General features: G+C 35.6%; 1 protein-coding gene across 2 annotated transcripts in view; it reads left to right on the top strand.

Annotated features, from left to right (window-relative positions):
- LOC145690326 (protein phosphatase 1 regulatory subunit 14B) overlaps positions 1-27,555 on the top strand; it is a 413,214-nt gene that overhangs the window by 369,764 nt on the left and 15,895 nt on the right. For both annotated transcript variants that reach the window (XM_081765111.1, XM_081765112.1), the window contains exon 4: positions 22,933-22,974. In XM_081765111.1, the coding sequence (XP_081621237.1) occupies positions 22,933-22,974 (42 nt within the window). The remainder of the gene's footprint in view (positions 1-22,932; positions 22,975-27,555) is intronic.

Genomic DNA, 27,555 nt, shown 5'->3' with positions numbered 1-27,555 from the left:
TTCGCCAACTAACTGAAGATATTGGTTTCAACAGACATAGTCGACGAGTTAGTTGGCAAAACTGTCACACATTTATTATTTTATAATAAACGTTGCTTTGCTCGTAACATAGGCGGAGTTAGGAATTGGTTGCTAGGGGGGCAGACATTTTCTCAGTTGGGGGGGGGAGCACGGTTAATACAAATCAGAATTGAAGGATCTTACAAGTATCATTTTTGTATTTTGTCAAAAAGTTGGAGGCAATGACCCCCTATGCCTCCATAGGTCCGCCCATGCCAGCAATTTGTATTTTAGTGTGTTATAAACTAGGAAAATGTTAGGAATATTGAAAAAAGAATATATCGAAAGCAATTGAAAATAAGAAACTATTTAGGGCATTATTTGAGAACAAATTTTATCCTGAGACCTGATAGAAAGTGTGGTGGAAAGAAAGAAAGGATGGGCAGAAAAGACAACAAGTGATGGGCGATATCAAAGTGGTTGACTTGTATTTGCAGACCATAACTAACTGCAGACATGCTTACGAAACAAGAAATAGTTTTCTCGTATCGTCTCATTAATTTTGTAGAAGTTTCTTCTAGTCTCGTTTCTCGGAAAAAGTTCATTTAGTCTCGATTCTCGAAAAGTTGTTTTTTTGTTTTGTTTTGTAAACGTATGTAGAAGATGTATGCCGTGATATTTTGTTCTTAATTTTGATCTATAAATTATCAGAATACTTCCACATCCCAAGAGGTCCACTAAAGGTGCGATATAACAACATTTAAACCATATTTATTATTGGGGTGTATTGTATAGTGACTTGCATATTTTTCAACATTGAGAAATCTTTTCATTCTGTTCATACAATTACTTTATCAATTTATAGTGTATCATGTTTATCATCTTGTCTCAAATTTGAAAATATACTTCTCGTGTTGTGGGCAACATCAACCTTAACGCACCCGAAGTGACTTGCCAGTGCAATGACAAGAGTACTTACAAGTTTGCAGTCTTTTATTGTCAGTCGAATGCTTAAAAGAAAAACTGACAAATTGTTCTATCTATACTATACTACACCTCAGCTGAATTGGCGCTCCACGTAAACCAATGAGCTCACAAGCGTGAGCCAATGAGCGTAAACCAATGAGCGTTGTTGCCAAACCTACAATGAGAAAGTTGATTTTAAATGGTAAATATTGTGACACAAGCATATAGGCTGAATCCCGACTCCTACATCACAATGTTGACAATGCAGCTCTTAAACGGATTGGTCAAGAGAGGAATGCTGAGCTGAAGATCAACCATTAATTCGTCTGCAGCGCACAATAAGATAATATTCTTTGTACTGTATTATACTGTAAGAAAAGTCTTAACAAAACAACACCATAGACAAAATATTTGCGTACTATTTTATTATATTTATAATCCTATTTTCCTCTGGTAATTTAAAATGTTTTACATCTAGTTTTTAAAATAATTGTTTTTTAATAAAATAAAATAATATGGAATATTGAAAATATTTATATTCGGCAGAGACAAATCCCTTAGGAACGGGCTTCATTTCCCGTGGGGTGCTAATAGCTTGAAGCTTTAATTATTGCTAAACCTACTGGGAATGAAAGCGGCTTTTATTGTTTAAAGAGTTTCCGGCTGTGCTTGCGGTCTGAAAATATCCCTCTCCAACCATTTCGTTTTCATTCATTTTTTTCGTAGTTGAGTGTATGTGGAGTGGAAAAACTGCGGGTGTTTGTGCTTGAGTTCTAAGGGGTTTTGAGAGGAGAGCGACACGTGTGTCTGTATGTATATATATACGTGTATATGTGTGCCGATTTAGCTAACCCTCGATCGATACCCGGCCAAGGGTAGACTGTTAAGAGGGATGGGGGTGGAACAGTTCACGAATTGCTATGTAGGGGGAGATATGATAAAGTTCTCGGGAAAAGGGTTGTTGATATTAATGTTGATAGCACTGACTTCTACTAATCAAGAGGTTAACAAGGTTCTAAAACAATAAACGAGTACGTTAGTTGGTTTCAAATACAAAACAAACCTTTGTTAAAACAATTTAGTATGATGCTAGCTTGTACGTTAAAAGGCTGTGGGCTGTGTGAGACTAGATTTTTGAACAGATTTCTCCGATTAACTTGTGTGGCTCAGTGGTAGAGCGCTTATGTCTGGTGTGAAGAGTCCTAGGTTCGATCTCAGTCCATGTGAGTATATGGTAGACATCATAGTCCCTGTGTATTGCCGGGATTGTCTACTTTCTTCGCATATTCTCATTCTACCAATTCTTTCGTAATAATAACATCCAATAAAAATTATCTAGTTCAGAAATGTTTCTGTGATTTTACACCACAGTTTCTAATAACATTTTATGTACATTTCTACCATGAAGCAATCCAAATGAGCTAGTTACAGGCTTCAAATATTTTATTGAGCTATCCTGTACATAGTTACTATAAAACAATGTGATAACGGCTAATAAGTGGAGCTATGGGCTGAAAAAATGTTTATTTTGGAAAAATGTAATTGTTTCAAATATTTTTTTTTTTAAAAGTATGTGTACAACAACTGATATCTTAACAGTTTCTCAGAATAATACTACTTGAGAAATATAGTTAGTTTTAACACTAGCGTCATCTATCCGACAAGTCTATTAAATATTTAGGAACTGTGCCCCCTATTGTCTAAATAACTTTTGCGTCTGGTATATGTATGTTTCTATATAGTTTATTTTATACTTTGAACACCTTGAAGTTTAGTAGTTGTAGTCCCCCGCCTTAGGTATGCAAGTCCTTGGGTTTGAATCCCGATGAGAATACTTGTGTTTAAGGTCACATACCCAAGTCTGCGGTGCCGCAAAAAGAAACATGAAACCAATTTTATAGCTTCAGAAGCATCCATGAATGTCTGTCTTGTAGAGTTCCTGTTTACTCAATAATTTAGGGCTTCCCCGCTGATGTAGTATTTAGAGAACACGTTTATGATGTACGTGTTCCCGGTGGAAAAGCATTGCTATTTGAACGTATTTCAGTGATTTGGATTCCTTCTTTAATTTTAGATCTACATTTCATATAGCGTCATCTGTGCTAAAAATGGATGCTGATTTTCAATAAACAATAAGGGTTGAAGATGTCTCATCTTGAAAAATGAAAGTTAAAAGAAATCTGTAGAAAGTTCCACGATTATATTATGTAGGCAAAAGAAGACGGATGATTAGTAGAAATGATTGAGTATTGAAACAGTTGAAATGAAATTGTAAGGCGAAGTGGGAGAACTCCCAAGAAATCCCACGAACACAGTGTTGTCCACCAAAAAAAATCATATTGTGTGCGATCAAACCAGGGAACATCCACACCATAGGTGAGCGCTTTACTACGGAGCCACCGTGCCCCCCCCCCATTTTTTTCCTCATCTCATCTCGAGAAATTGTCGTGATCGTGACATTGATTTTCTTAATCGGAAAATGTATTAGTTTCTGTTGGAAGAGCTTTGTTTCGTTGGATTCCTTATCACGTTACAAAAATTTTCTCTCGTGTCATGGGCAAACCTTAATGGCTTGCTAATGTAGGAAAAAATCAGCCAGTTGAAGATCTGGAACTCATTAAAAAAAAAAAAATGTTTGTTGCAGGTTGAGACATATTAGGAAGCGGAAACACTATTTTATATATATATATATATATATATATATATATAATAAATTTTAAGTGATCACACTCGTGTTACCTGGTTACGATATGTACTCTGTAATTCTGAAAGAAATTGAAAAATCGTATCTTACAGCATCTGCAGTGTAATGTTTTATATCTGTAGAAATTAATTATGCATCTTTTCAACAGATGTTATTATTTTATTTTATTTTTTGTTTTCATGTTTGCCGAATATGACACATTTTACATATTGACAACAAAACGTGGTAAATAATAATAATAATAAAACTGTTCAAAAATCGAAATAAGTACCGTACATGGCAAGGTTTGACCAAGATCCGTCTAGTGGCTTAAAAGAAGGGTCAGAATGTGTTAAATGTCTTGGGAATAATGGAACCCCGCTGACTTTGCTCAACTTGTTTTAGTCGCTGAACTGGGAAAGATAGTTTTTCCGATTTTAAAATCGATGTAAGCCTTTATCGTATGCAACCAGTTCTACTCTTAGAGAAACGGGCTTATCTAACGCGCAGGAGTTTTTTTTTTTTCTGGAATTGAAGCAGAAAACTAACAATCATGCTTAAGCTTGGATCAATTTCTAATTGCACTTTTTTTTTTTTTTTTTTACTAATTTGGAATAAATTTCTAATTGCATTTTTTATACTAATGTGAGGAGGCTAAATCAAATGGAACTAAAAATAAACATACCTGACTATGTTGCGCTTAGAAAGCTAATTCAAATTTGAAATATAAATAAAATATAAATATCCCCAATTTTAAGGTAAATTTTTCCCGTGACTCTATGAACGGATATGTTTGAAAATACTTTCATTGGATTCAGATCCTCAAATTAGTATAAGAAAAAAAAAAGCGCAATTTGAAATGTATCGAAGCATGGCCATTTTACTATTGGCATAAGAAGTACTTCAAAGACACCAACTTTTAGATAACTTTTCTTGTGGTCTCATTGGACGGATTGAATTCAGAATCCTCAAATTAGTATTAAAAGCACAGTTAGAAATTTATCTATGCTGGGGTGCTTTTACTAGTGTCATGATTGGCAGCTCTTTGCTGACAATGTTCACGATTATTGTATAAAAGAAAGTTAATGTAAAAGAATTATTTGTAATTGATTGAAGTATAACGTTTGTTTTCATTATCGAGGTAATATGAAATGGGACCTTCTGTTTAAAGTTGGATCCGAAGCACTGCAATGCATTCAAATTTTAAGTTTCTCCGACCGGAGATTGAACCCGAGACCCCGTGTACCATCAGGTCATAGTTGTAAGAAAAAGAACCTGATAGGTTAGTTAGTTGGAGTTTAGTGTCCCTTTTCAGCACGAAGCTACACGAGATGTGGGTCTACAGTTTAAGGTAGAAGACTTAAATGCCCTAAAAACGTTCAAATTTCAAGGCTTTCCCACACCGGTAATAGAACCCGTGTGGCTAATGCCTCTTTCACATTATCCGGCGATTTGCCGGATCCGGTTTCGGCCCCTTTCATATTATCCGGCGTTTTGCCGTGGATGAAAAATATGCGAGCAGGGTTGCTGTGCAACTGAAGAAACAAAACTAAGTGACTCTTGTCGTGTTGTGGTGGTTGTAATGGACAGACGCAAAATGTGTTTTCTACTCGCCTTGTTAAGACACAGGCAGAAAAAAAGTCAGAGACACATATGGGTTCACCCTTTTTTAGAGAAGCGGTATCTTGAAGGAGATTTTTCTATACTGTTTCCACAATTAAGGGAAGACGAAGGAAAATTCTTTAATTACTTCGACACAAATATTGGTCATTTTCTACTACTTTTACATGTCCCGGTAAACGCCCCCTGAGACCCCTCCCTGGTTCGAATTGTGAAAAAATCGCCTCTGGTCTTCAGCCGATACCGCAAAAACTATGAATGTGACACTAACATCTGTCATTTTCTACTACTTTTACATAGAAAGTAAACGCCTCTGTGATCCTCTGGTTCCAATTTTGAAAAAACAACGCCTCTGGCTCCCAGTCGACGGGGGCTGTATTTGGAAGTCAACGCCTTGCGAGAATCACCATTCATCTCAGCGACAGCGAAAACTATTGATTTGACACTAATATTGGTCATTTTCGATTATTTTTACCTGTCTCGCAATTCTCCAGCCCGGTGACCCCCGGCCCGCATACAATGGTGGCTGAATTTGAAAATCATCCTAATGAAAGTATCACCATTTATCTCAGACCGCGAAAACTGTGAATTTCACACTAATATCGGTCATTGTGGATTATTTTTTACATGTCTTAGTGATCTCCTGGCCCAAGTTTCTTAGCTGATGGGGACTAAATGTGAAAGTAAACGCTATCTTGAGTTTCACCATTGAGCTCAGTGACCCCGAAAGCTATGGATTTGACATTAATATCGGTCATTTTCGATTATTTTTACATGTCTCGAAATCCCCCCTTCCTCTGGTGATCCCCGGCCCGCATACAAATGGTGGCTGAAGTCATCGCTAATGGTAGTGTTACCATTGATCTCAGCGACCGCGAAAACTATGGATTTCACACTAATATCGGTCATTTTCTACTACTTTTACATGTCCTGGTAAACGCCCCCCTGAGACCTCCTGGTTCGAATTTTGAAAAAAGCGCATCGGTTTGATCTGGAGCCTGGACCAAGGTATCCGTGACCAAATTTTGGTAACTTTCGGTCCACTCGTATGGTCCCTAGGCCGCACAAAGACAGACAGACACATAAACTCTTTATTTTATTTATATTAGATTATTATTATTATTATTATTATTATTATTATTATTATTATTATTATTATTATTATTATTATTATTATACTATTTCGGGTTTATTCTTTTGTTTTAAGCGGTCCGACTATTGAGTCAACTCTCTTTAAAGCACTGCTCTAGTCTCTGAATTCAGAGGACTATTCAAGAAATTACAGCCAGATAATCATAAAATATATAAAGTACGGTATATTTATCAAATATCACATCATGAATTCTCTCTTGCTTTGCGTAGCAAAATAGTACATAAATATATAGCAAAAGACTGTATTGCTGAAATATTTGATAGTGTATATTTCAATTTTGGCTCACCACAAATTTATAGAAGCTCATTTGTCCAGTGCTACCCGGACATCTCCTAATCTTCTATTACATAGAAAAATAATAATTTATATTGATTTCGACACTTCGGTAGTATTGGTCGTTTTCAATTAATTTTACATGTCATCTTTCCCCATATATTGTATATACAAGTTTGGTTAATTACTCCAGATGTACTGGGCTAGAACATAACCACATACACACACACACTCCACATAACACACAAAACCACACGCTCCCATATTATAGCAGCCACTTTCTGCTCTTTCCTGGCAACACTTGCTTCCTCCCCCAACACCCATCCGGTAGTTTGCCGCGTATATGTAAACAGCGTCATTGCTTGTAATGTTCCGCTTGGCTATCCACGGCGATTTGCCGCGCCGGATTCTAGCAGGGAGATCCGGCTGTTTTTGCTCGCCGGATGAATGTCCGGTGACCGCCGCACATATGTGAAGAGCTTCATTGCTTGCAATGTCTTTCTACCTCGTCCGGCAATTCGCCGGAACCGGATCCGGAAAATCGCCGGATAATATGAAAGGGACATAAGGCACTCACTCAAGGAACTTGACCAGCGGGTACTACGCAAATTTGATAAATTCATTTAGAATAAGCAGTTCTAAAGGTTCAATAAGGACAATGTAGGTCTCTCATGTTGTAAATATTTCAACGTCCTTTCCCTTGTTAAACATTTCAGTAAGGTAATACGGGTATCTATAGCATCACATTGATTTTTGCGGTGAAATGTCAAGGATTCGCAGATAGACTTTCTAATATTGTTGTTAAATTACAGTCTACAATAATATAATAAATAAATAACCTTTAAAATAGTATTGATTCGAAATAATTTAACAGGCTTTAATAACGCTTAATCATGGTTTATTAGCCTTCCAAACTGCGCTATGTATAGCTATGGAAAAACTTATAGAAAGGCTATGTCCGTCTTTCTGTTGAAAGGTATCAGTTCCAAAACTGTGAATTATGAAGAGGAATGCTGTTTTGATGTGACTTAAATGTTCCATGAAAAGTTCTGTCTTCGTCCTAATAATGAAACCGAAAGTGTGATTTTTTTTTTTTTTTTTTCTGGATTCAGTGCTACAAGAAAAGTTCCGTCTCCGTCCTTATACTTCAATTGAAACCGAAACTAATATTTTTCTTTCGAATTCAGTATTGTCCCGTAATATGAAACGAAACCCAGTTGTAAGGGCCAATCTGGCTCAGTGATAGAGCGTTCACTTCTGGTGCGTTAGGTCCCTTGTTTGATTTGAGCTCCCGTAATGATTTATTGTGGTTGACAATCATTATGTGCATAAGTTTTCTCCCGAACTAAAACGGTTAGCGTACAAGCCTTTGGCGTGGAAGAGCCGGGTTTAATTCCCAGCGGGAGTTTGTGGTTCGGAACCCACATTAAGCTGTGGTCCAGTTTCATAGAGCCTCGCTGCTGAAAGGGACACTAAACTGAAAACCAAATGAAAATCCCGTTTCCTCCCACGTTCTTCACTCTTCCAGTTCGTTCATTGTCATCATCACCGTCTTCTTTTATCTTAGAGCATAATCGAGGGGCGTTAAACTAAAAAAAAAAAAAAAGAAAAAGAAAAAGAAAGAAAAGAAAAGAAACCCACATGTTTTAATATCAACCATGTTCCTTGTGTAACATTTTGATCATAATTTAACAACAATGTCGTGATAGTACTTTTGCTTCTAGTTGTATTGAAAACCTTACATTGTAGGGGTCTAGGATTAGATTTTCGTCCTGTTCAATGATATTTAAATTTAGTATTTATTTTTATTTATTTATTTATTTATTTATTTAACAATCACCAGATAAAAGCTCCGAGGCCATTTTATACTGGATATCTAACAACAACAATAACAATGGAAAGGATTTGGGAAGGTATCGGCCAGGGCCTGTTTAGTAGGTACCATCCCGGCCTTTGCCTGGTAGGGCTGAGGAAAACCCTGGAAAACCTGTCAGGATGGACGACAGCGGGAATCGAACCCGCGACCTCCTGAATGCGAAGCCAACGCTCGTAAAAACTATAACTTCCGATTTTTTACGTACTATTTGCTTTAAACAAAAGTATTTATTCATTATATTTATACAATAACTAGCATATATTACCCGCTTCGCTGGGTTGAAATGAAAATTTAAATGCACAACTCCATATCTCATGTGTTTAATACCCGTGAAATATGCTTGCAGTAAATGTTAACATTATATCGCCTGTCATTTATGTTAACCCGCCGAGTGACACGGTCATGCGGGTTGCATATAAATACGTTTATTTTTACCTATGATGAACTAACAAAGGATTTGTACGTTATGGACACTTGAATGGTCAATTATCTCAAGACACTGGTAATTAAAAATTAAAGTGATATGATAAAAACCATCTAGGGTCCAAATCCTAATAACCCCCCAAAAATGAAAGAAATTGGTTCAGCCGTATTAGCGTGATGAGGGAACAAAGGATTTGTACGTTCTCTTTTATATATAAGATGGATAGTCTTTAGAAAATAATTACTGTATTATAAAAGCCAATATTCGGGGTAGCTTACTGAAAAGCATTTATAAAATGACCGGACTTCAATCCCCACCACCCACCGAACAATATTATTTCTCCGCGATCTGCTAAATCTTTTCCCGGAAATCTAGCCCGAACCTACATTAACCGGAGATATACTGTGCTCCACGCTAGCCATGCGGCTATAGGAAACCTTCCATAGTGTGACCACATAGGATACCAACGATGTTGATTTAGCTGATAGAGTGCAGCAGTATGATTAGGGGAATTGTAAGAAGAGATGTTAATCCATATTTTTGAGTGTCTTGGGCTCGAGATATCCTTAAGCATTGCGTCCCTGAATACAGAGTAGTGAGAATGAGTTGCATAGCGACAGGGGCTCCATGAGAATTTTTTTTTTTTTGGTAAATCTGCGGAAAGTAGTTGGTACGGTAGAGTTCAACTGGTCTGTAAAATTGTGAGTCTGTGTGTGTGTTCGGAGGGAAGCGGAGTGTGAGAATTGAACACCGCATTATCACAACTGCAGCGATCACGTGTGCTGCAAACAGTTGCGAGATTTCATTGCCCAGCTGAAAGGCTTCACGTAAAAGTGGTGCCGCGATGCCACGTGAGACAGGAAAATCAGTGATACCAACTGTAACATAATTATATTACATAAGGCATAGTGTAAAGTTCCGTATTCAACTTTTGTGAGTCAAAACAAGATTCACGTAATCTAAATGTTCTTTACTGCTAAATAATCGGAGCATATTACTGAATCTTTTTTATCTGCTAATTATTTCTTCAACATCCTGATCTAATAGTTGTAGTTCTTCTTCTCTCTTTTTTTCATTTTACTAGCCTATGTATGGATCAAAAATTTCCGTCTTTACGTTTAATGTGTCGTAAAATTGGAGAATTCATTATTGTTTGAAGCGTAGTGTTCCATTCAAAACCGAGGCTGCAAGACGTGGACCTATAGTTTTAAGATGGAATTCGAACCTCATAGTGCATCCAGATTTTTAATGCTTTTCGGTAATCGAATCCGGGACCACATGCACTGAATGCACTAGTCACTAGACAAGCGGAGAGGGCCAAGGGAATTTTATTCCAAGAATACAGACGTAGCTATATATAATATCCTCTTCAGTCCCAAGCTGTTAGTTGGAATCGCAGAGATAGGAGTTTTATATATTATGAAATTGGGGTGCTATGAAACACATAAATGACAGTTTCGTTGGGGTAGGGTTGACGGGGTGTGGTGGGGGGCCTGTTCAGCCGGCTGAACATTTGTAACAAGGCACTACATTTCTGTCCATAATCGGATACTTATTTTTGGAAGAACAGTAAGATTCACCTTCTTAAATTTTGAGTAAATTTATTTTTATATTTATCGTACATTCAGTTATGTATGTTGACTATGTTAAACTAATATATAATGTGTACCAGGGGCGGATCCAGGACTTACTTCTGAGGGGGCGGTGGGAGGTTATACCCCAACTTTTAAGTGCTCCGAACTTTGGGATGGGTTATATATATATATATATATAACAAAATTTCGTCTTCTGGGGGGGCGATCGAACCCCTGGATCCGCCCCTGATCTGTACAATATTTATAATGTGTTTATATTGATAATTTGTGAACTATTAGTTCATTCCATTTCATTTCCCTTTCTGCACTCCATTATCCGGTTCACTTTCCATAGAAATCATAGAAATAGTTCCTGTTTTCCTGAATGCAGTATAATATTGCACTAGATACATTTGGGACCTGTTGATTTTGAACACCCTTGTTTATTGTTTATATGTCCACTCGCTCTTCTCTGGTGAAACAACTAGAAAGAGTTCTTTACCTGGATATTCGACTAGCTACTGGCGCGCTTCGTACCAGTCCTGTTGCCAGCCCTTGTGTTGAAGCCAACACGTGCTCTGTATTTCTAATCACCTCTGTAGATTTTCTTGTGTGATGGCCGGATTTACGACCTCTATGCTGCACGTCGTCGCTGTACACATGGTCCGTCCATGGTATATCCATGTGTGTGAGAGTCTCCTTTTTGACGAATTTGTGTGGCCCTCTCTTTCGTTGCTTCAATTTTTGTTGTCCCAACAAGGCTGCTTCGATCACCACGGTTTGAATTACGTTTGTCTTCACACCCCAAGCAGCATACTAATTCCCAGCTGTACCAGCAACAGTTTACACCACTCTTAGAACAGTACCCTAATTTTAATGTGTTCTATACGGATTGTTTAAAGAGGGAAATTCTGTTGGCTGTGCCTTTGTCATTGATGAGAGCAACTCAGAATATAGCTTACATCGCATGTGTTCCGTATATACTGCTTAATTTACTGCCATTATGCTTGCCTGTGAACATGCTCTTACGCTCTCGTTCCGTCGTGAGCTGGTTTGCATCGATTCTCAGAGCATAATTAGGGGCCTCCACAAGTCTTCATTAAGCACGCCTTTCTTTGAAGTCATTCTTCTGAGATCCAGCCATCAGCTCTAACACCAGGACTGTGTCATCGTTATCTCTTGGGTGCCGGGTCATGTTGGCATCCGGGGAAACGAACGTGCTGCCACAATCGCCAAGAACGCCGCCTTGGTTGAAGTTGCATTGGAGCATATTCTTCCTTACTGCGATCTTTACTCATTTTTCCACCTTGATACGCACTCATTGGCAAGCAGTTTGGGACCAGCCTAATGAAAATGTACGCAGTTAAGCCGCTCCTAGGAAAGTGAGATACATCTTCTCACTCTATTCATCTAGATGAAGTGTCTTCTGACGTGTTTTCGTATCGGACATTCTCACCTGACACATGAGTATTTGTTGCGTGGTTTGAGCCGTCCATATTGTGAGGAGTGTATTGTCCCACTGAGTATTCAGCACATTCTTGTGGAATGTCCTGAATATTCAGATCTCAGAGAACGTCACGGATTGCTTTGTACCTTTACCCGCGCTTTGGTGGTTGATGATGGTATTGTTAGCTTGGTACTTCATTTTTTTCATGCTTCTGAGGTTGCTTACATTCTCTGTGCTTTCTAGTCTATTCTTTTAATTGCTGCTACGCTTTTAGCTATTTTTCTATCTTTTTGTTTTTTTCTATATTTATTGTTCTTGTTATCTATTTTTATTCCATATATTTATTCTTTTATCATTATTTTTTGTTTTTAATTTGGCAGCACTTTTTGTTTTTGATATATTCGTTTTAGCTTTCCTTTGCTCTTCTATTGATACAGTACTTGTGCGAGCAGCCGTGTCGATCGTGACATGGACATACGGCCTCAATGCTGATGTCCCCATACGCCCCCCCAACTCAGTCATACATACAAATTACTAAACTGGTAAATTACAAATATTAATAAGCTGGGTACACTCATCCCCTCAATGAATGCTGCCTAAATTCAAAAATTAAAAAAATGTGGAGCAACATTATTTTTTCCTCTTCCTCTTCAGAGCTTAATACTTAAATACTAACTCTTTCATTCTCGATACATCACTTTCATAAGCGTCAATATCGCTTTCATCAATGATTTGAAGTACATCATCTTGGTCAAGGCCTCGACCTGAAATAGAAATCGAAACAAGTTTTCTCTTTAATTAACCAGAATTGTCAAGTTCTAGAGTTAATTTGTTGAAAAGAAACGCCAAATTAACATTTAAAATAATTCATACAACATTAAATAAGTACAGCAACAATTCCAGCTAGTTAAGCACCCAACCCTGACTACAAGCCTAAACAATTATACAAACAATTGTTCAATGTTTCTAGGAAGTAACAATAAAAATGAAATACGACGCAGTAGTACAAGGATTAGCCAGAATTTTATCAGTTGTGTACGATTGTTCAGCCGGATGAACACGCCAACAATGACGTCTTATATTTACAAACTTTAGTTCATATTAATGAAATTTCATACTAATAATACACACCAGACATTTCTTGATAAGAAAGAAGCGAAATGTATTCCCTAAAATAGGTTTTATAATGAATAGACGTACCTTTGTGTAAGTACGATGCAGCTTCCCGCTTCTCTGGACGTCCAGCCATTCTCCCGAACACAAAACGAACAAAAGAAAAGCGACACTCGCACTACTTATACATACAGATAAAGTACAATGTTCAACGAGCTCGATGACGGAACTTGAATGCATTTGCCCCGTTTGCAATAATACAACGTGACCTTGAAATTAGTTCAGCGGGCTCGACAAGGGGACTGAAGAGCATATTCTTAATAAAAATTTGTCTGGAAATAATTCATCTTTCTGACTAGTATGCAAGAAAGAGGAGTATTTTAATGAGATCTCGAACGCTGATTTGAGCTTTCGAATAACTAAAGTTTTAGGAAGTTTCTTTCCTCCGCCGTTCCCACCTGAGCCCTAAAATCAGAACTTGGAGAGGGAGAGGGAGAGGTGTAAATTATAAAGCAAACACGCCTTCTTTTTAAACTATTAAACTAATACGTGACTATATTGTTAGCATACGTGCCTTTAAAACGGAATATTCAGGTTCTGCTCCCGGCAGGAGCTCATGCGCTTCGAATGTCATGCTATTCTGTAAGTACACGTCTCATATTGTCTTTGTGCTAATTAGGAACACTAAACTTCAAGTATTTACCGTTTTAAAAACACATTGTTCAGAACAATGTACAGAGGTTTATATAATTTTAGAGGATCATTCTTGTCGACCACAATCTTGCCTGTAATTTTCAACATAAACGACGTTTTCTTCCTCATTATTAGCACATGATGTTCACTCACGTATACTTTCTCGTTATTTTCATAATAAGATCCGTCACTATTATCATCTTTCTGATCCTAGTGATATCATATACGAGGTGGGCAAATATTAACTCATTGAAAATTGTTTATAACATTTTTAAATACTTTACTAATTTTCATGAAACAAAAAGCATTTTGCTCCTTGCAATAGTCGAATTGTTATAAATTACTAAAATTTCACTTAAGCATTACCATTTTCCACCAGTTTTCGTAAATGGCTGGAGAAGTGTCTGATAGACTTTTACAGATACTCAAATTGTACGTTTGAGAGAACTTGGCGAATTCGCTCTTCCAATTCATCTATGAGTTTTGTGCGATAAAGTGCCTCTTTCGCCCATCCTCATAAGTAGTAGTCGCAGGGTATTAAGTCAGAAATCCTTGCTGGCCATTCAAGGAGATCACGATGTCTTAACCAGCGTTCTGGAAACTGGCTGTTTAGCCATGCACGGATAGGACGCACGAAATGAAGCGGGGCCTCATTTTGCGTAAAGATTAGGTCGTTGTAATTGTCTTGCGTGGATACAATACCGTGAAATCTTCAAATATAGCAAGATACCATTCTGCATTCATTGTGATCCGAGTTACATATGGATCCACAACTTTCGTGTTATGCCGCATCACTGTAACCTTTGGACAATGTTGCCTTTTTGAAACATCACTCTTGGATCCTCTTGTTCAATAATGAGAATTGTACCTGTTAACGAACTCCCTGATATGAACACGGCTTAATTTGGCACATGCTATTACCGAAAAGATCGGACCAGTCTTCATGCTAAGTAAGCATAATCACCCAACCGGTGATCACAGCCTTCTGGCGATAATTCATGGCAATAATGTGGTTTCCATACACGAAAATTCAACTGTTCCTTCAGAACAGTTCAGGTTGTGTATCAGGTTAAACCACTTTCCCGAGATGCCTGTTTTTACAATTTCTAACTTCGAGTAAACATTTCCTGAACCATTTGCATATTTTCGTCCGTCCTGGCTGTTGAAGGACGACCGAGTCTCCTAATATATACTGCAGAATCTGTGTCCATTAGCTTCGAATGGCAATTCCTTGTGGCGTTTGCGTCTACTGAGGCACGAGGTTCTTTTATACTTCGTCACCATCTCTGTGCCACGTACTGCCATATTTTGTACCGGGATACCAGCTGAGCCCACTTAAGCAAGGTTAGACATTATGCCAAAATCGCCACCAATACTTACAATGACATATCATCTACCATTATAAGGAACAAGATGCTTTTTGTTTAGGTGAAGTATTAAAAGAGTTATTTTTTTTTCAATAGGGAATTAATTCCCACCCATCCTATATAATAAGTTGCAATGCCAAAAGTTTCTGAAGTTGCAATCACCCTGTGAAAACATAAATTTTAACCATGGTACTGCAAAGACATCAAATTTATCGAGAAAAGTTTTCTACTAATATTTAATCAAAACCTCGTCATTACAAAATTTCTGACAAATGTTTTATAATAAGCTGGCAACATTGCAGAAAAACCGATAAATCCACCAAGTAGAAACAAAGAGGTAAAGTGTTCGCTTTAGTTGATGCTACATTTGTTGGAAAATTGTGTTCTTTTCTTTCCTGTAATGAAGAGGGATAACATGTCTTTTATTCAATCGCTGCTTGTTATGAATCAGTTGTAGAAAGATGATTATAACGTGCGAATACACATTTTTTTTTTCTCTCTTTGTAAAGCTGTCCAACCATACTGCTACTAATAATATCTGTCTTATATGAAAGCACACGATCACTATTTACTTAGAATAATTCTTTCGCTTTTGTTAGCAGGAAACAGAAGTAAATACAGCTGGCTTCAATTTAATATGAGCCATTCGCCATGCTCAAAATCTTCATAAGGGAATCAATCTATAATTATATATATATATATATATATATATATATATATATATATATATATATATATATATATATATATATATATATATATATATATATGTTTGTAATCAACTTTTATCAGAAGCCTAGAGCCACCATATTTTGTACACAGAAGTTCATCAGATCTAAACGCGTACTTTTTTTTTTTTTTCAATTTTCGACTAGGAGTTACTCAGGAGGGGTCAAAAGTTTATTTTTCATTTAGTATTTTTTCATATTTCTCCCATATATGCCTTGCTTGCATGTGACCATTAATACCTGTTTGTTATGCAGACTTATTTACATAAAAGGATATGATCCATGTATACTTTTAGCTCAAGTTTAGTACGTACAGTAGAAGAATTAGAACTCTGTAGATTGGTGACGCTTGCGATGACGTTTCAGCCCAATTTCCGTTTTTAAGATCTGGATTCTATTACTAGCGTTAATTCATGATCTTTATCATAAATTGTAGATCGGCATCTCAGGTAACTTGACTATTGAAAAGGAAATTTTAAACTTGAATTTAAAGAAAATGATCAGATAGACAAATTCCAATGCCATTATCGAGAATTTTTCGCTATGCCTCATCAGCACAGGGGTGGATCCAGGACGGACTTCTAGGGGAAGGGAGGTGGCTTGGAATACTGCTACTTAGAGCTACCTTTAAGAGGTCCAAACTCTGGGATGGGTTTTATTTATATATACAAAATAAGAAAGTTTCCTCTTCTGGGAAGGAGGCAATCGTCCCTCCCCCTGGATCCGCCACTGCATCAGCAAATCCTAGAATGATTACACTTGGGAAGCAGACGAACATGTCCTTATTATAAATAATAAAAGAAATGGATCGGTCTGTACGGATGATATGCAAACTTCAAAACACTTAAGATTTACGGATTGCATAAGCACCTAAGAGAATATTTTATACATATATTCTTAATCCGTATTATAAATGCAATACTCTTGTTTGCCAGTCATACTAATTTCCAGGGGCCGCGGTAGTTCAGTGGTAGAGCATTCACCTCTGGTGCTTGGGGTCCCGGGTTCGATCCCAGTCCCCGCCAAGTGAACTTTGTGGTGGACAAACACCGTGTGCGTGGGTCTCCTCGCGGTTTCCCGTTTCCTCCCACTTTCTTCATTCCACCATTTCATTTATTACTCATCATCATCGTCTCCTTTAGCCTAACCGGCATAACCGTAGGACGTAAAACTCAAAGATTTCCTTTAATTTTTTTCACACTAATTTCCAATAGTTCGGGGAGATTAATAATTGTTGCTACCTGTGCTGCCTCCTACTGATACCAAGAGATGTCGCTACTGTGCAAGCAGTTTGTGAACGAGCCGAAGGCAAGGAGGAAACAACATGTATATATATATATATATATATATATATATATATATATATATATATATATATATATATATATATATATATATATATATATAAGGGGTGATTCAAGTGGGGTTATACGGCCTATGGCGTCCCTTTGACCCTCAGGTATGGATGAAATGGACTTCAATCCTGTTTTACACTGGATAAAGCGGCAAACTATGGTTTAGCCCCTCCCTTGATCATATCCTGATTATATATATATATATATATATATATATATATATATATATATATATATATATATATATATATACCCTGTAGGGCAAAGTAAATGGTTGATTAATAAAAGTGAAAGTTTATGGAAGGAATTGGAGTGAGAATGTGGGTGGGAACGAAGGAAACCCGAGAAAGCCCATAGACACGATTTTGTCCTCCATAAACCCACATAGCTTGGGGTCACATCAGCAAACCTATCACACCAGAGTTGAACGCTTTACCACTGAGCCATCATGCCCTCTTATTACCAATAGAGATCATTAAAATGATTAATTATGGATATTTAGTTCGCTATGTATAAAAGTTCCCTTTTATAAATTTCAGTATTTTCAAAACTCAAAAGGCAAGCTGATATTAACTTGTAAAGCAGATATCTGGATATCGACTTTAAATTGAGTACCTTCATCGGGACTCTGTTGAATATCGATTTTTAATCGAGTACTTAAATCGGAACTTTGTTGGATATTGATTTTGAATTGAGTACTTACATCAGGACTGTTGGATATCGAATTTGAATCGAGTACTTACATCGGAACTCTTGTCAATGACCTAATTATTTAACTCCTATAGGAAAATAGAGTGCATTATTCCTAAGGAATATTAACTTGTGCAGGGAAATATCGCGTAGTGAAGCTATTAGTTTCTCGGTGTTTGTATACACAGCATCGCAAATCCTACTTCTCAGTCTATCCATCCATTCCAATTTTGACGTCCAAATTTTAATGTACTGTATTCAAATCACAGGAGAAAGAGAGTGATCTTCGAAACCCTTCTCTACTGGCTTATTGGCCTTAAATTAGGTAAATGGGATAGAATCCACCTTGGAACAGATCGTCTTGGGAAATTTAGTATTAAAGTTACGATCAATAACCATAATAATTTTATGTAAGTGAAACTCAAATAGATACTAAAGTTGAAGTCATTTATTTAAAGCCTGTAAGAATTGAAGGTATTTTCGCATCGATATCATGCGTGTAGAGAGCTTTTATTGTGCGTGACATTAGAATCCGTCTCTCTTCCGCTCCTTGTTCTGAGTCTAGACATGTGTTGGAGGATAGACGCGTGTCACTGAACCGACAGAAATGCTGATCTCCTTTTCTCTCCAATTCTTAGAATCAATATCCATCAGGTGGTCGGTCGGTCGAAGCATCATGCGATCATGAAATAATTTGTACTCTTTTTCTTTCGAGTAATCTATTAACAATAGGGAGTATATTGACTGTGAGCCTCAATTGTAATAGCTTTTGTTAAGTTGTAGTTAATTTTAATGCAAGCCAAAACATACTGAGTAGTGATGTGCACGCATGTGCGTAGCTAGGAGGTGGCCAGAGGAGGGATTGAGCTCTCCACCCCCTCCCTTGTGATCATCTTCAGCCTCCTGAAACTTGAAGTTGTTTCTTTAGATAAATATATGTTCAAATAAGCAGTGGAGGAATTCTTGTAACTTTTGTCTTTGAAAAAAAAAAATAGTGATTTGTTGTTGGGCGGAATAAAGAATCCAATTTAAAATATTAATACTGCTTTTCTATCCCGTTGTTTCCTCGAGAGAAGGTAACAGAGTTAAGAAAAAAATGCTATCCTGTTGTCATAGGGGTACAAAGAAATTATGAATGTAAAGTGAAACAGGTCAGCACCCCAAATTATCTCGGTCCCCCTGTTTTACTGTTCTAGCTACGCCTCTGTGCGCACGAAACCGACTGAATCTAATGTTTCGTCTCGAAAAAAAAATGTTTTTGTTTCTATTGAAAGAGATTTCGACGGGACGAGACAGAATTTGTGTATTTGTGTCTAGCACAGGTGGACTTACGATGCCCTTCCCTGAGACACATGTATTTATGAACGAAAATAAAATGAATTAATTTCCCTGAAATATATTTACATTATTTTTCTTCAACAATGTACAAAATAATTTGTATACGTAACTTCTGGATCTTTGTAGTAACTTTTTAAGGTGCGTGTACGATTGGCTAACCTGAAGTTATTGTCGGGAGCTATGGAGGAGGGGAGTCAACCGGGTTCGGACCCTCCCCAAATAAAACTTCTCAACTCCAACATACGTTTGTACACTTTCTCAATAAAATTATACGTATTTAACAGGGAGACGACTGATGCAGCATGAAAATTTGATCGTACACTTCCATCTGTACTCTTTCTCTTATAAGAAACAATCTAGTTGTATCATTTTTTTCTGAAAATATAGGTAGAAGTGTTTTACAGTTACTTATCGTCCTTTCGGGTCCAGAATAATACCCGTCCAATACTACATAGACGTTGTGGCTTGCAGTATTGGACTCCTCCGAACAACAATTTCAGGGTGTGCACCTGCCGGGACATCGCGACTGTATTCTGTAATCAAACCCCAAACTAAAACAGCGCTTTTTATTTTAAGAATATTTCAAAATTGTATTTTAGGTTTCAGTTAAAATCATGTGGTTATAGACATGTGGGATGCTTATAGCCACACACATCTATAAATAAATGTGTTTAGTTCTGAAGAAGCTAAGGGTCAAGTATAAAAACTTTGGATATTAACCAAGAAACAATTTACTTACAAACACATTGAGATAATTGATGCTGTAAAACAGAATAAGGAGATTGTTCAATAGTTATGTAGCAGAAATTATTAATCCTACAGCTATGCATGGGGTATGGTTTAGTGTAGATTAATTTTTGAAAGTTACCTAAGTCAAGAAAGTTTTCCTTTTTGACACAATTCATTTAGAACTACCTAGCTAAATACCTTCAAATAATATAATTTATTTATTTATTTATTTGTCATCAACACAACAAGCATAAGCCCAATTATAGTGTTGGTGTATTACAAAATAATTTTACAATAATTTCCTTGAACATATTATAGTTCATATTACAGATGTCAATTTCTTTGTGTTCGATACATATTTTGTTATAAGAACAGCATATTCTCTAGGTTAGTGATTTCAATAATACATTGGTCCTTGCTTTTTCGCAGAAGAACAGGCCAGAGTTGTCAACACGGGTTTTAAGTGTCGGGGCATGAAAATTTAGTGTCTATATGAGATCCTTACAGTAAACTCGTTCTTGTACTTTTTATGGAGAAAAATAAGATTTTTCACAGTTTGCCTTTGTTCAAGTGTAGGGATACAGAAGTTGTCTATGATACGGAAGTTCAAGTGTAGATAATTGTCATAAGATGGATGGATTCCAGTTCTCTTGTATGCCAAGTATTTGATAAATTTAGATTGCACTTTTTCCATTTTGTGTCGGTATTGCTGTTGTGATGGGTTCCAAATCACAATAACATACCGCCAAGTATTGTAAAGAAAAACATTAAATATATTGCTGACCCCCTGTGTTTCCTCATAAATATGTCGTAATCAAGTGGAGAATTCCCTAGTATATTAAAACTGGCAAAAGTAAAACCAGTATATAAAAAAGACGACAAATCAGCATTAGAAAATTGTAGACCTATTTCACTTCTCTCAACTTTCTCAAAAATCTTGGAAACCACAATGAGTGTCCTTCTAGCACCCTTTTTGCTTAAACACGAACTAATAACATACGAGCAATATGGCTTCCTAAAAGGGAAATCAATGGAAACCACAATATATAACTTCGTAGAAATTGTACATAAAAGTTTAGATAGTAAGGAGAAATGTATAGATGTTTTCCTTTATCTTTCCAAAGCATTTGGCTTAGTGTCACATAGAAATCTTCTCTCAAACCTACAAGATAATGGAATAAGAGGCATTGCGTCCAAATGGTTTAAATCGTATCTGAAGAATCGGTAGCAAGTAGTAGAAATTACATATAATAAGAGAGATACAAACCAAACTACATACTACATAACGGGAAACAAGAAATACTGTGTGGAGTGCCACAAGGATTCGTATTAGGGTCGTTATTATTTTTGATATTTATTAACCAAGTAATATTGCTCCAGCAGAAGCATCCCTTTATGCAGATGGCGCTAATATTATAGTAAAAGGTAAAACAAATGAGGATGTTGAAGGTAGTGTAAACGAAATCCTTTGTAAACTGTCTCAGTGGATTAAAGAAAATAAGCTTAAATATTGAAAAGACATAAGCAATCAATTTTCATCACATGCGCAATAAACATACACAGCCTGTGAACATTGTAATTGAAAATAACGAAATAGACTATGTAAACTGAAATAAGTTCTCAGGAATTTTAATAGTTAAAAATCTCTCTTGGGATGTGCAAATAATTGTTTATTTTGCAATTAAAGTACTTAAAAATGTTTTGAGTCTATTTTAAAAACTTACTTTGGATTATTCCAGTCGAATTTAACAGGTGGCATTATATTTTGGGGAAATCCAAAGTAATTTTTATAATACAGAAACGAATAATAATAATGATGGCAACTGCTAAACCAAAAGATTAATGCAAACCAATATTTAAAAAAAAAAAAAAAAAAAAAAAAACTTCATATACTTCCAGAACCATGTTTGTTTATTTTAAATCATTTGTAAAGAGACACCTACAAGGTATCCTTACGCGAATAGAACATCATGATCATGATACAAAAAACAAACAAAACTTTTCTATTGTAGAGCACAGAACAATATTATGTGAAAAACTGTGTAAATACGCGGGTATGATGCTTTACAATAAACTTATCAAAGATATAAAGACTCAGGATTCTGTTGCTAGATTTAAAAAAGAACTCTAGAAATATTTATTACAACTGCTTTTACTTGGTAGAGGAATACATGAATTGCTAACTGAATAAAAATTTTACATGAAGTACAGTAAACCAGTGTCATTACTTGTTTTTAGCATTAGGTAATTGTTTGAAGATTTCTAAATACACTGCAAGTAATAATTAGTTACTTTAACTTTATTTTTAATAATTATGTAATGCAAAATGTAAGGTATAATAATAATATCATGTAAGATGTTAGGCATATGTATTAATCTGGTGTGTGTAATTTTCATTATTATTGTTCTTTTTACTTTGGGTTTATATATACATGACTTGTCCACTTCATATGCACTGTAATACTGTGCTAAATGTATGAAAAAAAAGGACGAAATTAATACAATACAATACATATTCCAGTTTTGATCGCACATAGGAATAATACATTTTTGTTAGTGTGGTAATAACACTCCCTCTCCGACAAAATGATGTGACGCTGTGTCAATTTCTGTACTACCGGCTATTTAATTTGGACAGTCCATTCTGAATGTAAGGCAAATACGAATGAATCTGTGATTGAATATTAATGTCTCTGCAAATAATAAGCAGCTCGAAAACCATGTTCTTTCTGTTTACTTTAAGAAGAAAAAAAGCAATTAAAACTTTATTCATCGTGTAATGTATTGTATTCTCACGAATTCAATTTTACACTACATATATCGTGCAGATTTAGTGTTAGAACTGAAGACCAATAACTGTATTGTTTTGTTGTTAATGGTTTAATTTCTTTTTTTCTTTGCAGGAACTTCTGGCAGACGCTAAGAAGTCACCACTAGACGTGAAGGTTAGTAATTTTAACAACGCGTGTCCAGCATTTTATACATAGTATAGCTTGTCATTCATTGCTCACATACCTGTCATTTGCGCAGCAGATAACCAAAGCGGTAAACTTTTATTGTTCCTTGTTTCCTTGTTTAAATAACTCTACATTCATTGATTCATGTTCTTAAGCCTATTTCACCACAAACTGCTACAAAGACATTGTTAACTTTTTCTAGTTAAAACTTTAACATTTTGTATCACAAAGTATGTTGTAAATATGTAGCTTCCAGATACGCAAAGTTATTTTGAGTAGCTAAAGAATGTCAACAAGTTAAAAGCGGTAAATGAACGATAATTAGTTATTTATTAACTGTTTAATCAAGTAATGATTTATTGGCTATAAATGCGTGCGTTAATAACCATTATTCATTCCCATCATATGAAAAGATCGAAAGCGGTACTTGATAAACTAACATATTAATTTATAATCAGGAAAACATCAAGCAATAAAACATGACTTACAAATGTCTGAAAGGACTGTCTTTTAAGTCCGTATTTACGCACGGGCCACAGGAGCCTGGGCCCAGAATAGCATTGAAAAAGACAAACACAAAAACTTCAGATATCACTAGCAAACTTCAGAGGGAAAGAGAACAATGTTAGTTACAAAGAGCACCACTGTATGTTTTGAATTACTGTTCAGTATGATTGATAATGTCGTTAATCTAGTAACAGAAATATAATTTTGCATCTGAAACATTATATGATATGTTTAAATGAAGAAGTTGGCGATACTTCGGTCTTATTAAATAAGAACAATTTGAAATAGAGTATATAAACATTAGCGCTGTTAAAAGCTGAATATTCGTTATCTGAATAACTTCGAATAATTATTCCGTTAAAGAATAATCTTTCAAAAATAATTTGGATAAAGAATAGTTGTTCGAATAATTATTCGGGTAAAGAATAATCGTTCGTATATTTATTTGGATCAAGGATAATCGTTCGTATATTTATTTGGATCAAGGGCAATCGTTCGAATATTTATTTGGATCAAAAATAGTTGTTCGAATAATTACTTGGATAAATAATAATCGTTCGAATAATTACTTGGATAAATAATAATCGTTCGAATAATTACTTTGATAAATAATAATCGTTCGAATAATTACTTGGATAAATAATAATCGTTCGAATAATTACTTGGGTAAATAATAATCGTTCGAATGATTATTCCAATGTTTATTCGTATAGTCTTTTGAATAATTGTTTGAAAAAAGAATATTTGTTCGAATAATTATTTGGATAAAGAATAGTTGTTGAAATAAAGAATAATCGTTCTAATAATTATTTAGTTAAATAATAAGTGTTCGAATAATTATACGAATAAAGAATAATTGTTCAAATTGTTATTTGGGTAAAGAGGCGCACGGTTGCTCAGTAATGGAGCGTTCACCTCGGATGCTAGGGGCTCCTTGTTCGATCCAAGGCCTAGTGAGTTTGTTGACAGCATCGTGTTCGTGGGTTTTCTCGGAATTTTATAGTTTCCTCCCACACTTTCCTTCCATCGAATATTTTATTCATTTTCATCGGGCTTTAAATCGTCTCCTTTAGCTTATAAAACATAATCGTGGAACTAAAACTTAAATATATTATTTTTCATTTCAGTTATTCGGATAAGGAGCAATTATTCGAGAAACAATTAATTTATTCGAATATAGAAAACGAATATTCAAATAAGAGCAGAAGAAAAGTACTCAAATAACGCATATTTTAGTACTTACGCGAATAATTTTACAAACACTAAAAATATATTTAGAAAAAAGATATAAATTCTATATTTTTATGTGAACATACTTTATCTCCAGTCAAAGAGAGGAAAAAAAATTTCCTTCAACTTTCCCCACCCCTGAAAATTGTACTGAATATTGGTCCAAAACATTGGTCTACGGAACATTGGTTTCCTTCCCCTGAAGTTTGATGCTAGGTGCGAGTATCCTGTTTTCACTGTGTAAAGAAATTAGTACAAATCGTTAGCCTCTTGACTATCTCAAGCTGTCTTTCCTAAACTCTTCACCACTTAATGAAAATTTTAATAAGCTGGTGCCTGAAAATAACGATAATGTTCAGGATTTTTCTTAGTATATCCGATTTTTCGACTGATCCTGTCGTTCCTATTTTATTTGCCGAAGCTATAGAAAACATAGAATTCCTTTGTATGTTTGAGTACATACCAATTCACCTGTCAGAAAATATAAGTTTTGTTACTAGGAATGGGTTCTTGAAATGTTCAATACTTGTAAGGCATCGCCATTCTTCGATTTCTCAAATAAAGAACTCGATACTTTAGCATATTATTTGTTTTACACTGACACGAACAAATACAAAACTTTGTACAGCATCTTGCAGATCGACTCTGTTTAAAAGAAGCATGTTGAATGTTTTTAAACTCCTCTGGCACAAACTTACTGCACGACATTTATTGTCTGAGTGAATACATTTATGTCTACATGCAAAGAAAGAAATTTCGAGAGAATGCAGATTTTTCGTGAGATACATTTTTTTAACGATAAAAATAGTTTTTTTTTTTAAAAAAAAAGATTATTAGCTATTATCCTTTTCTGCTTAGTAAAATTTCTTTTTAATATTTGGAGTTGTTGTTTTCAGCCAGTGGAGAAAAAAATAAATCATGTAATTAAATCATTAGACAGAAGTATTGAAAGATAAATTAAGGATACATTTCCAGTATATTTGACACGGAAATGAAATAATCGAAAGGAATTTCATATGAATTTATAGGTGTTGTCATCATCACCATCGTAGATATTCTTCCATTAGTGACAGGTCAGTTGGCACAAACTCAAAATTTTCCATCCACCATGGCCCTCAGCTTAACTTCTTCATTTTGAAGGTTGTAATTTTCTGTTTTCGTACCGTCCATCAGCTGCTAATCTCTTTGGTAGTCTCCCTCTTTTTCCTGCCACCGTGCATTGTAGAATGTTCTTCATGATATGCGCCCTTTTCAACCAATTTCTCTTCCTATTTCTAACTAATTTAATATTTGTCCTTTTCTCTCCTACTGTTCGTGACACATTTGTTTTTCCGCTCGACCCAGCTAACTCATCATCCTCCGTTATTACGTTCTCCATTATTGTTTTCTTTATTGTACTTCACACTCATATTTAGGTTGTCTTCAGTCTTTCTTCGTTGCTTTGTGTAGTGTCCATGAGATTTCTGCCCCATAGAGTACAATATTCAATGATTGGCTGTATATAAACATTATATCAATCAATTTCTTAACTCCTTTATTCAAGGGGTTTTCTCTTGCCTAAATCTATTTATTGCTATTCCTATCCTTACTTATATTTCACGTCCACACTTCATGCCCTCACCAATAATACTATCCAGGTTCCGAAAACTAGTCAGCTGTTCTTCTTTATTCGTATCTACTTCCATATTTGATACTGACCGATTCATGGTAACCGGTAAAAATTAACTTTTAACATGGTAACTTTTTTTTTTTTTTTTTTTTAATAAAATGTCTGAAAAGCCAGGGAAAAGTAAAAGTAATATGCTGCGACAATCGTGTTTAGATAAAAGTGCCAGTTTTAGTTTCACTCAACTGACTTGATAACATATTTTTCACATGTACTGTATATGCAAAGATCTGTTTGAAATGGAATATTGAAAGTAAATAGTATATGGAATCTGTACTCGATTTTTCCTTCAGTCAAGTGAATGAAACCACACCTTCAATTACTCTTTCCTCCTCGCGAGATATAGACACATTACTAGTTCTTGGGCGTATCTCGATTCTGTATCTGTTAGCTGTTATGTGTCTCAAGAGCAAAGTAAACTTTTGTCTCATATTATTTAGATATAAAAAGTGTATTTGTTGGGCAACGCTCACGTGCAGCCAAAAGTTGATAAATGGCCATCTGGACAGTTTAATGAAAAGAACAGGAGTAAAAGAATTATGAGAGTCGATTTAGCACGGGCCATAACACTTTCCATTTTTATATATATATATATATATATATATATATATATATATATATATATATATATATATATATATATATATATATAATATGAGGGGGAGGGGATTGGGGTGCACCCTGATTCTAAGAAGTGCTCTCGCACATACGAGGGTTGCTTGAAAAATAAATACAACTTATTTAGGGAGGACCTAAAAGAACCGGACTTTCGTTCTAAAAAAATAATTTATTACATTTTTTTCACAAAATTCTTTGTCTCCTTCAAAGTACTCTGCATTAAATGCGATTCATTTCTCCCATCATCTTTCCCACTGTTTAAAGCACCTCTGGAACTCTGGAACTTTTATATCGTCCAATGCTCTCTGCAAAGTTCTTTTTACAGCCTCTACATCATCAAAACACTTTCCTTTTAGATTTTGTTTAATTCTCGGAAAATATCATCATGTTGGTGAAAAAGTTTGGATCATTTTCAATCTGATTTTTTAAGTCCTAACTCAAATTCAGACGAATGATTTGATGCTGTGTGAGCAGGCGAGAAACAAATTTAGAGGCAACATGTTTCATTTGCAAAACCTCACGCTGGCACGAGCTCCAACTCACTCCTG

Source organism: Thermobia domestica, chromosome 7, assembly GCF_964235325.1.
Source record: "Thermobia domestica chromosome 7, izTheDome1.hap1.1, whole genome shotgun sequence".
Taxonomy (NCBI): Eukaryota; Metazoa; Arthropoda; class Insecta; order Zygentoma; family Lepismatidae; genus Thermobia; species Thermobia domestica.
The sequence above is the reverse complement of the archived record's forward strand: the minus strand, read 5'-3'. Positions and strand labels throughout refer to the sequence as shown.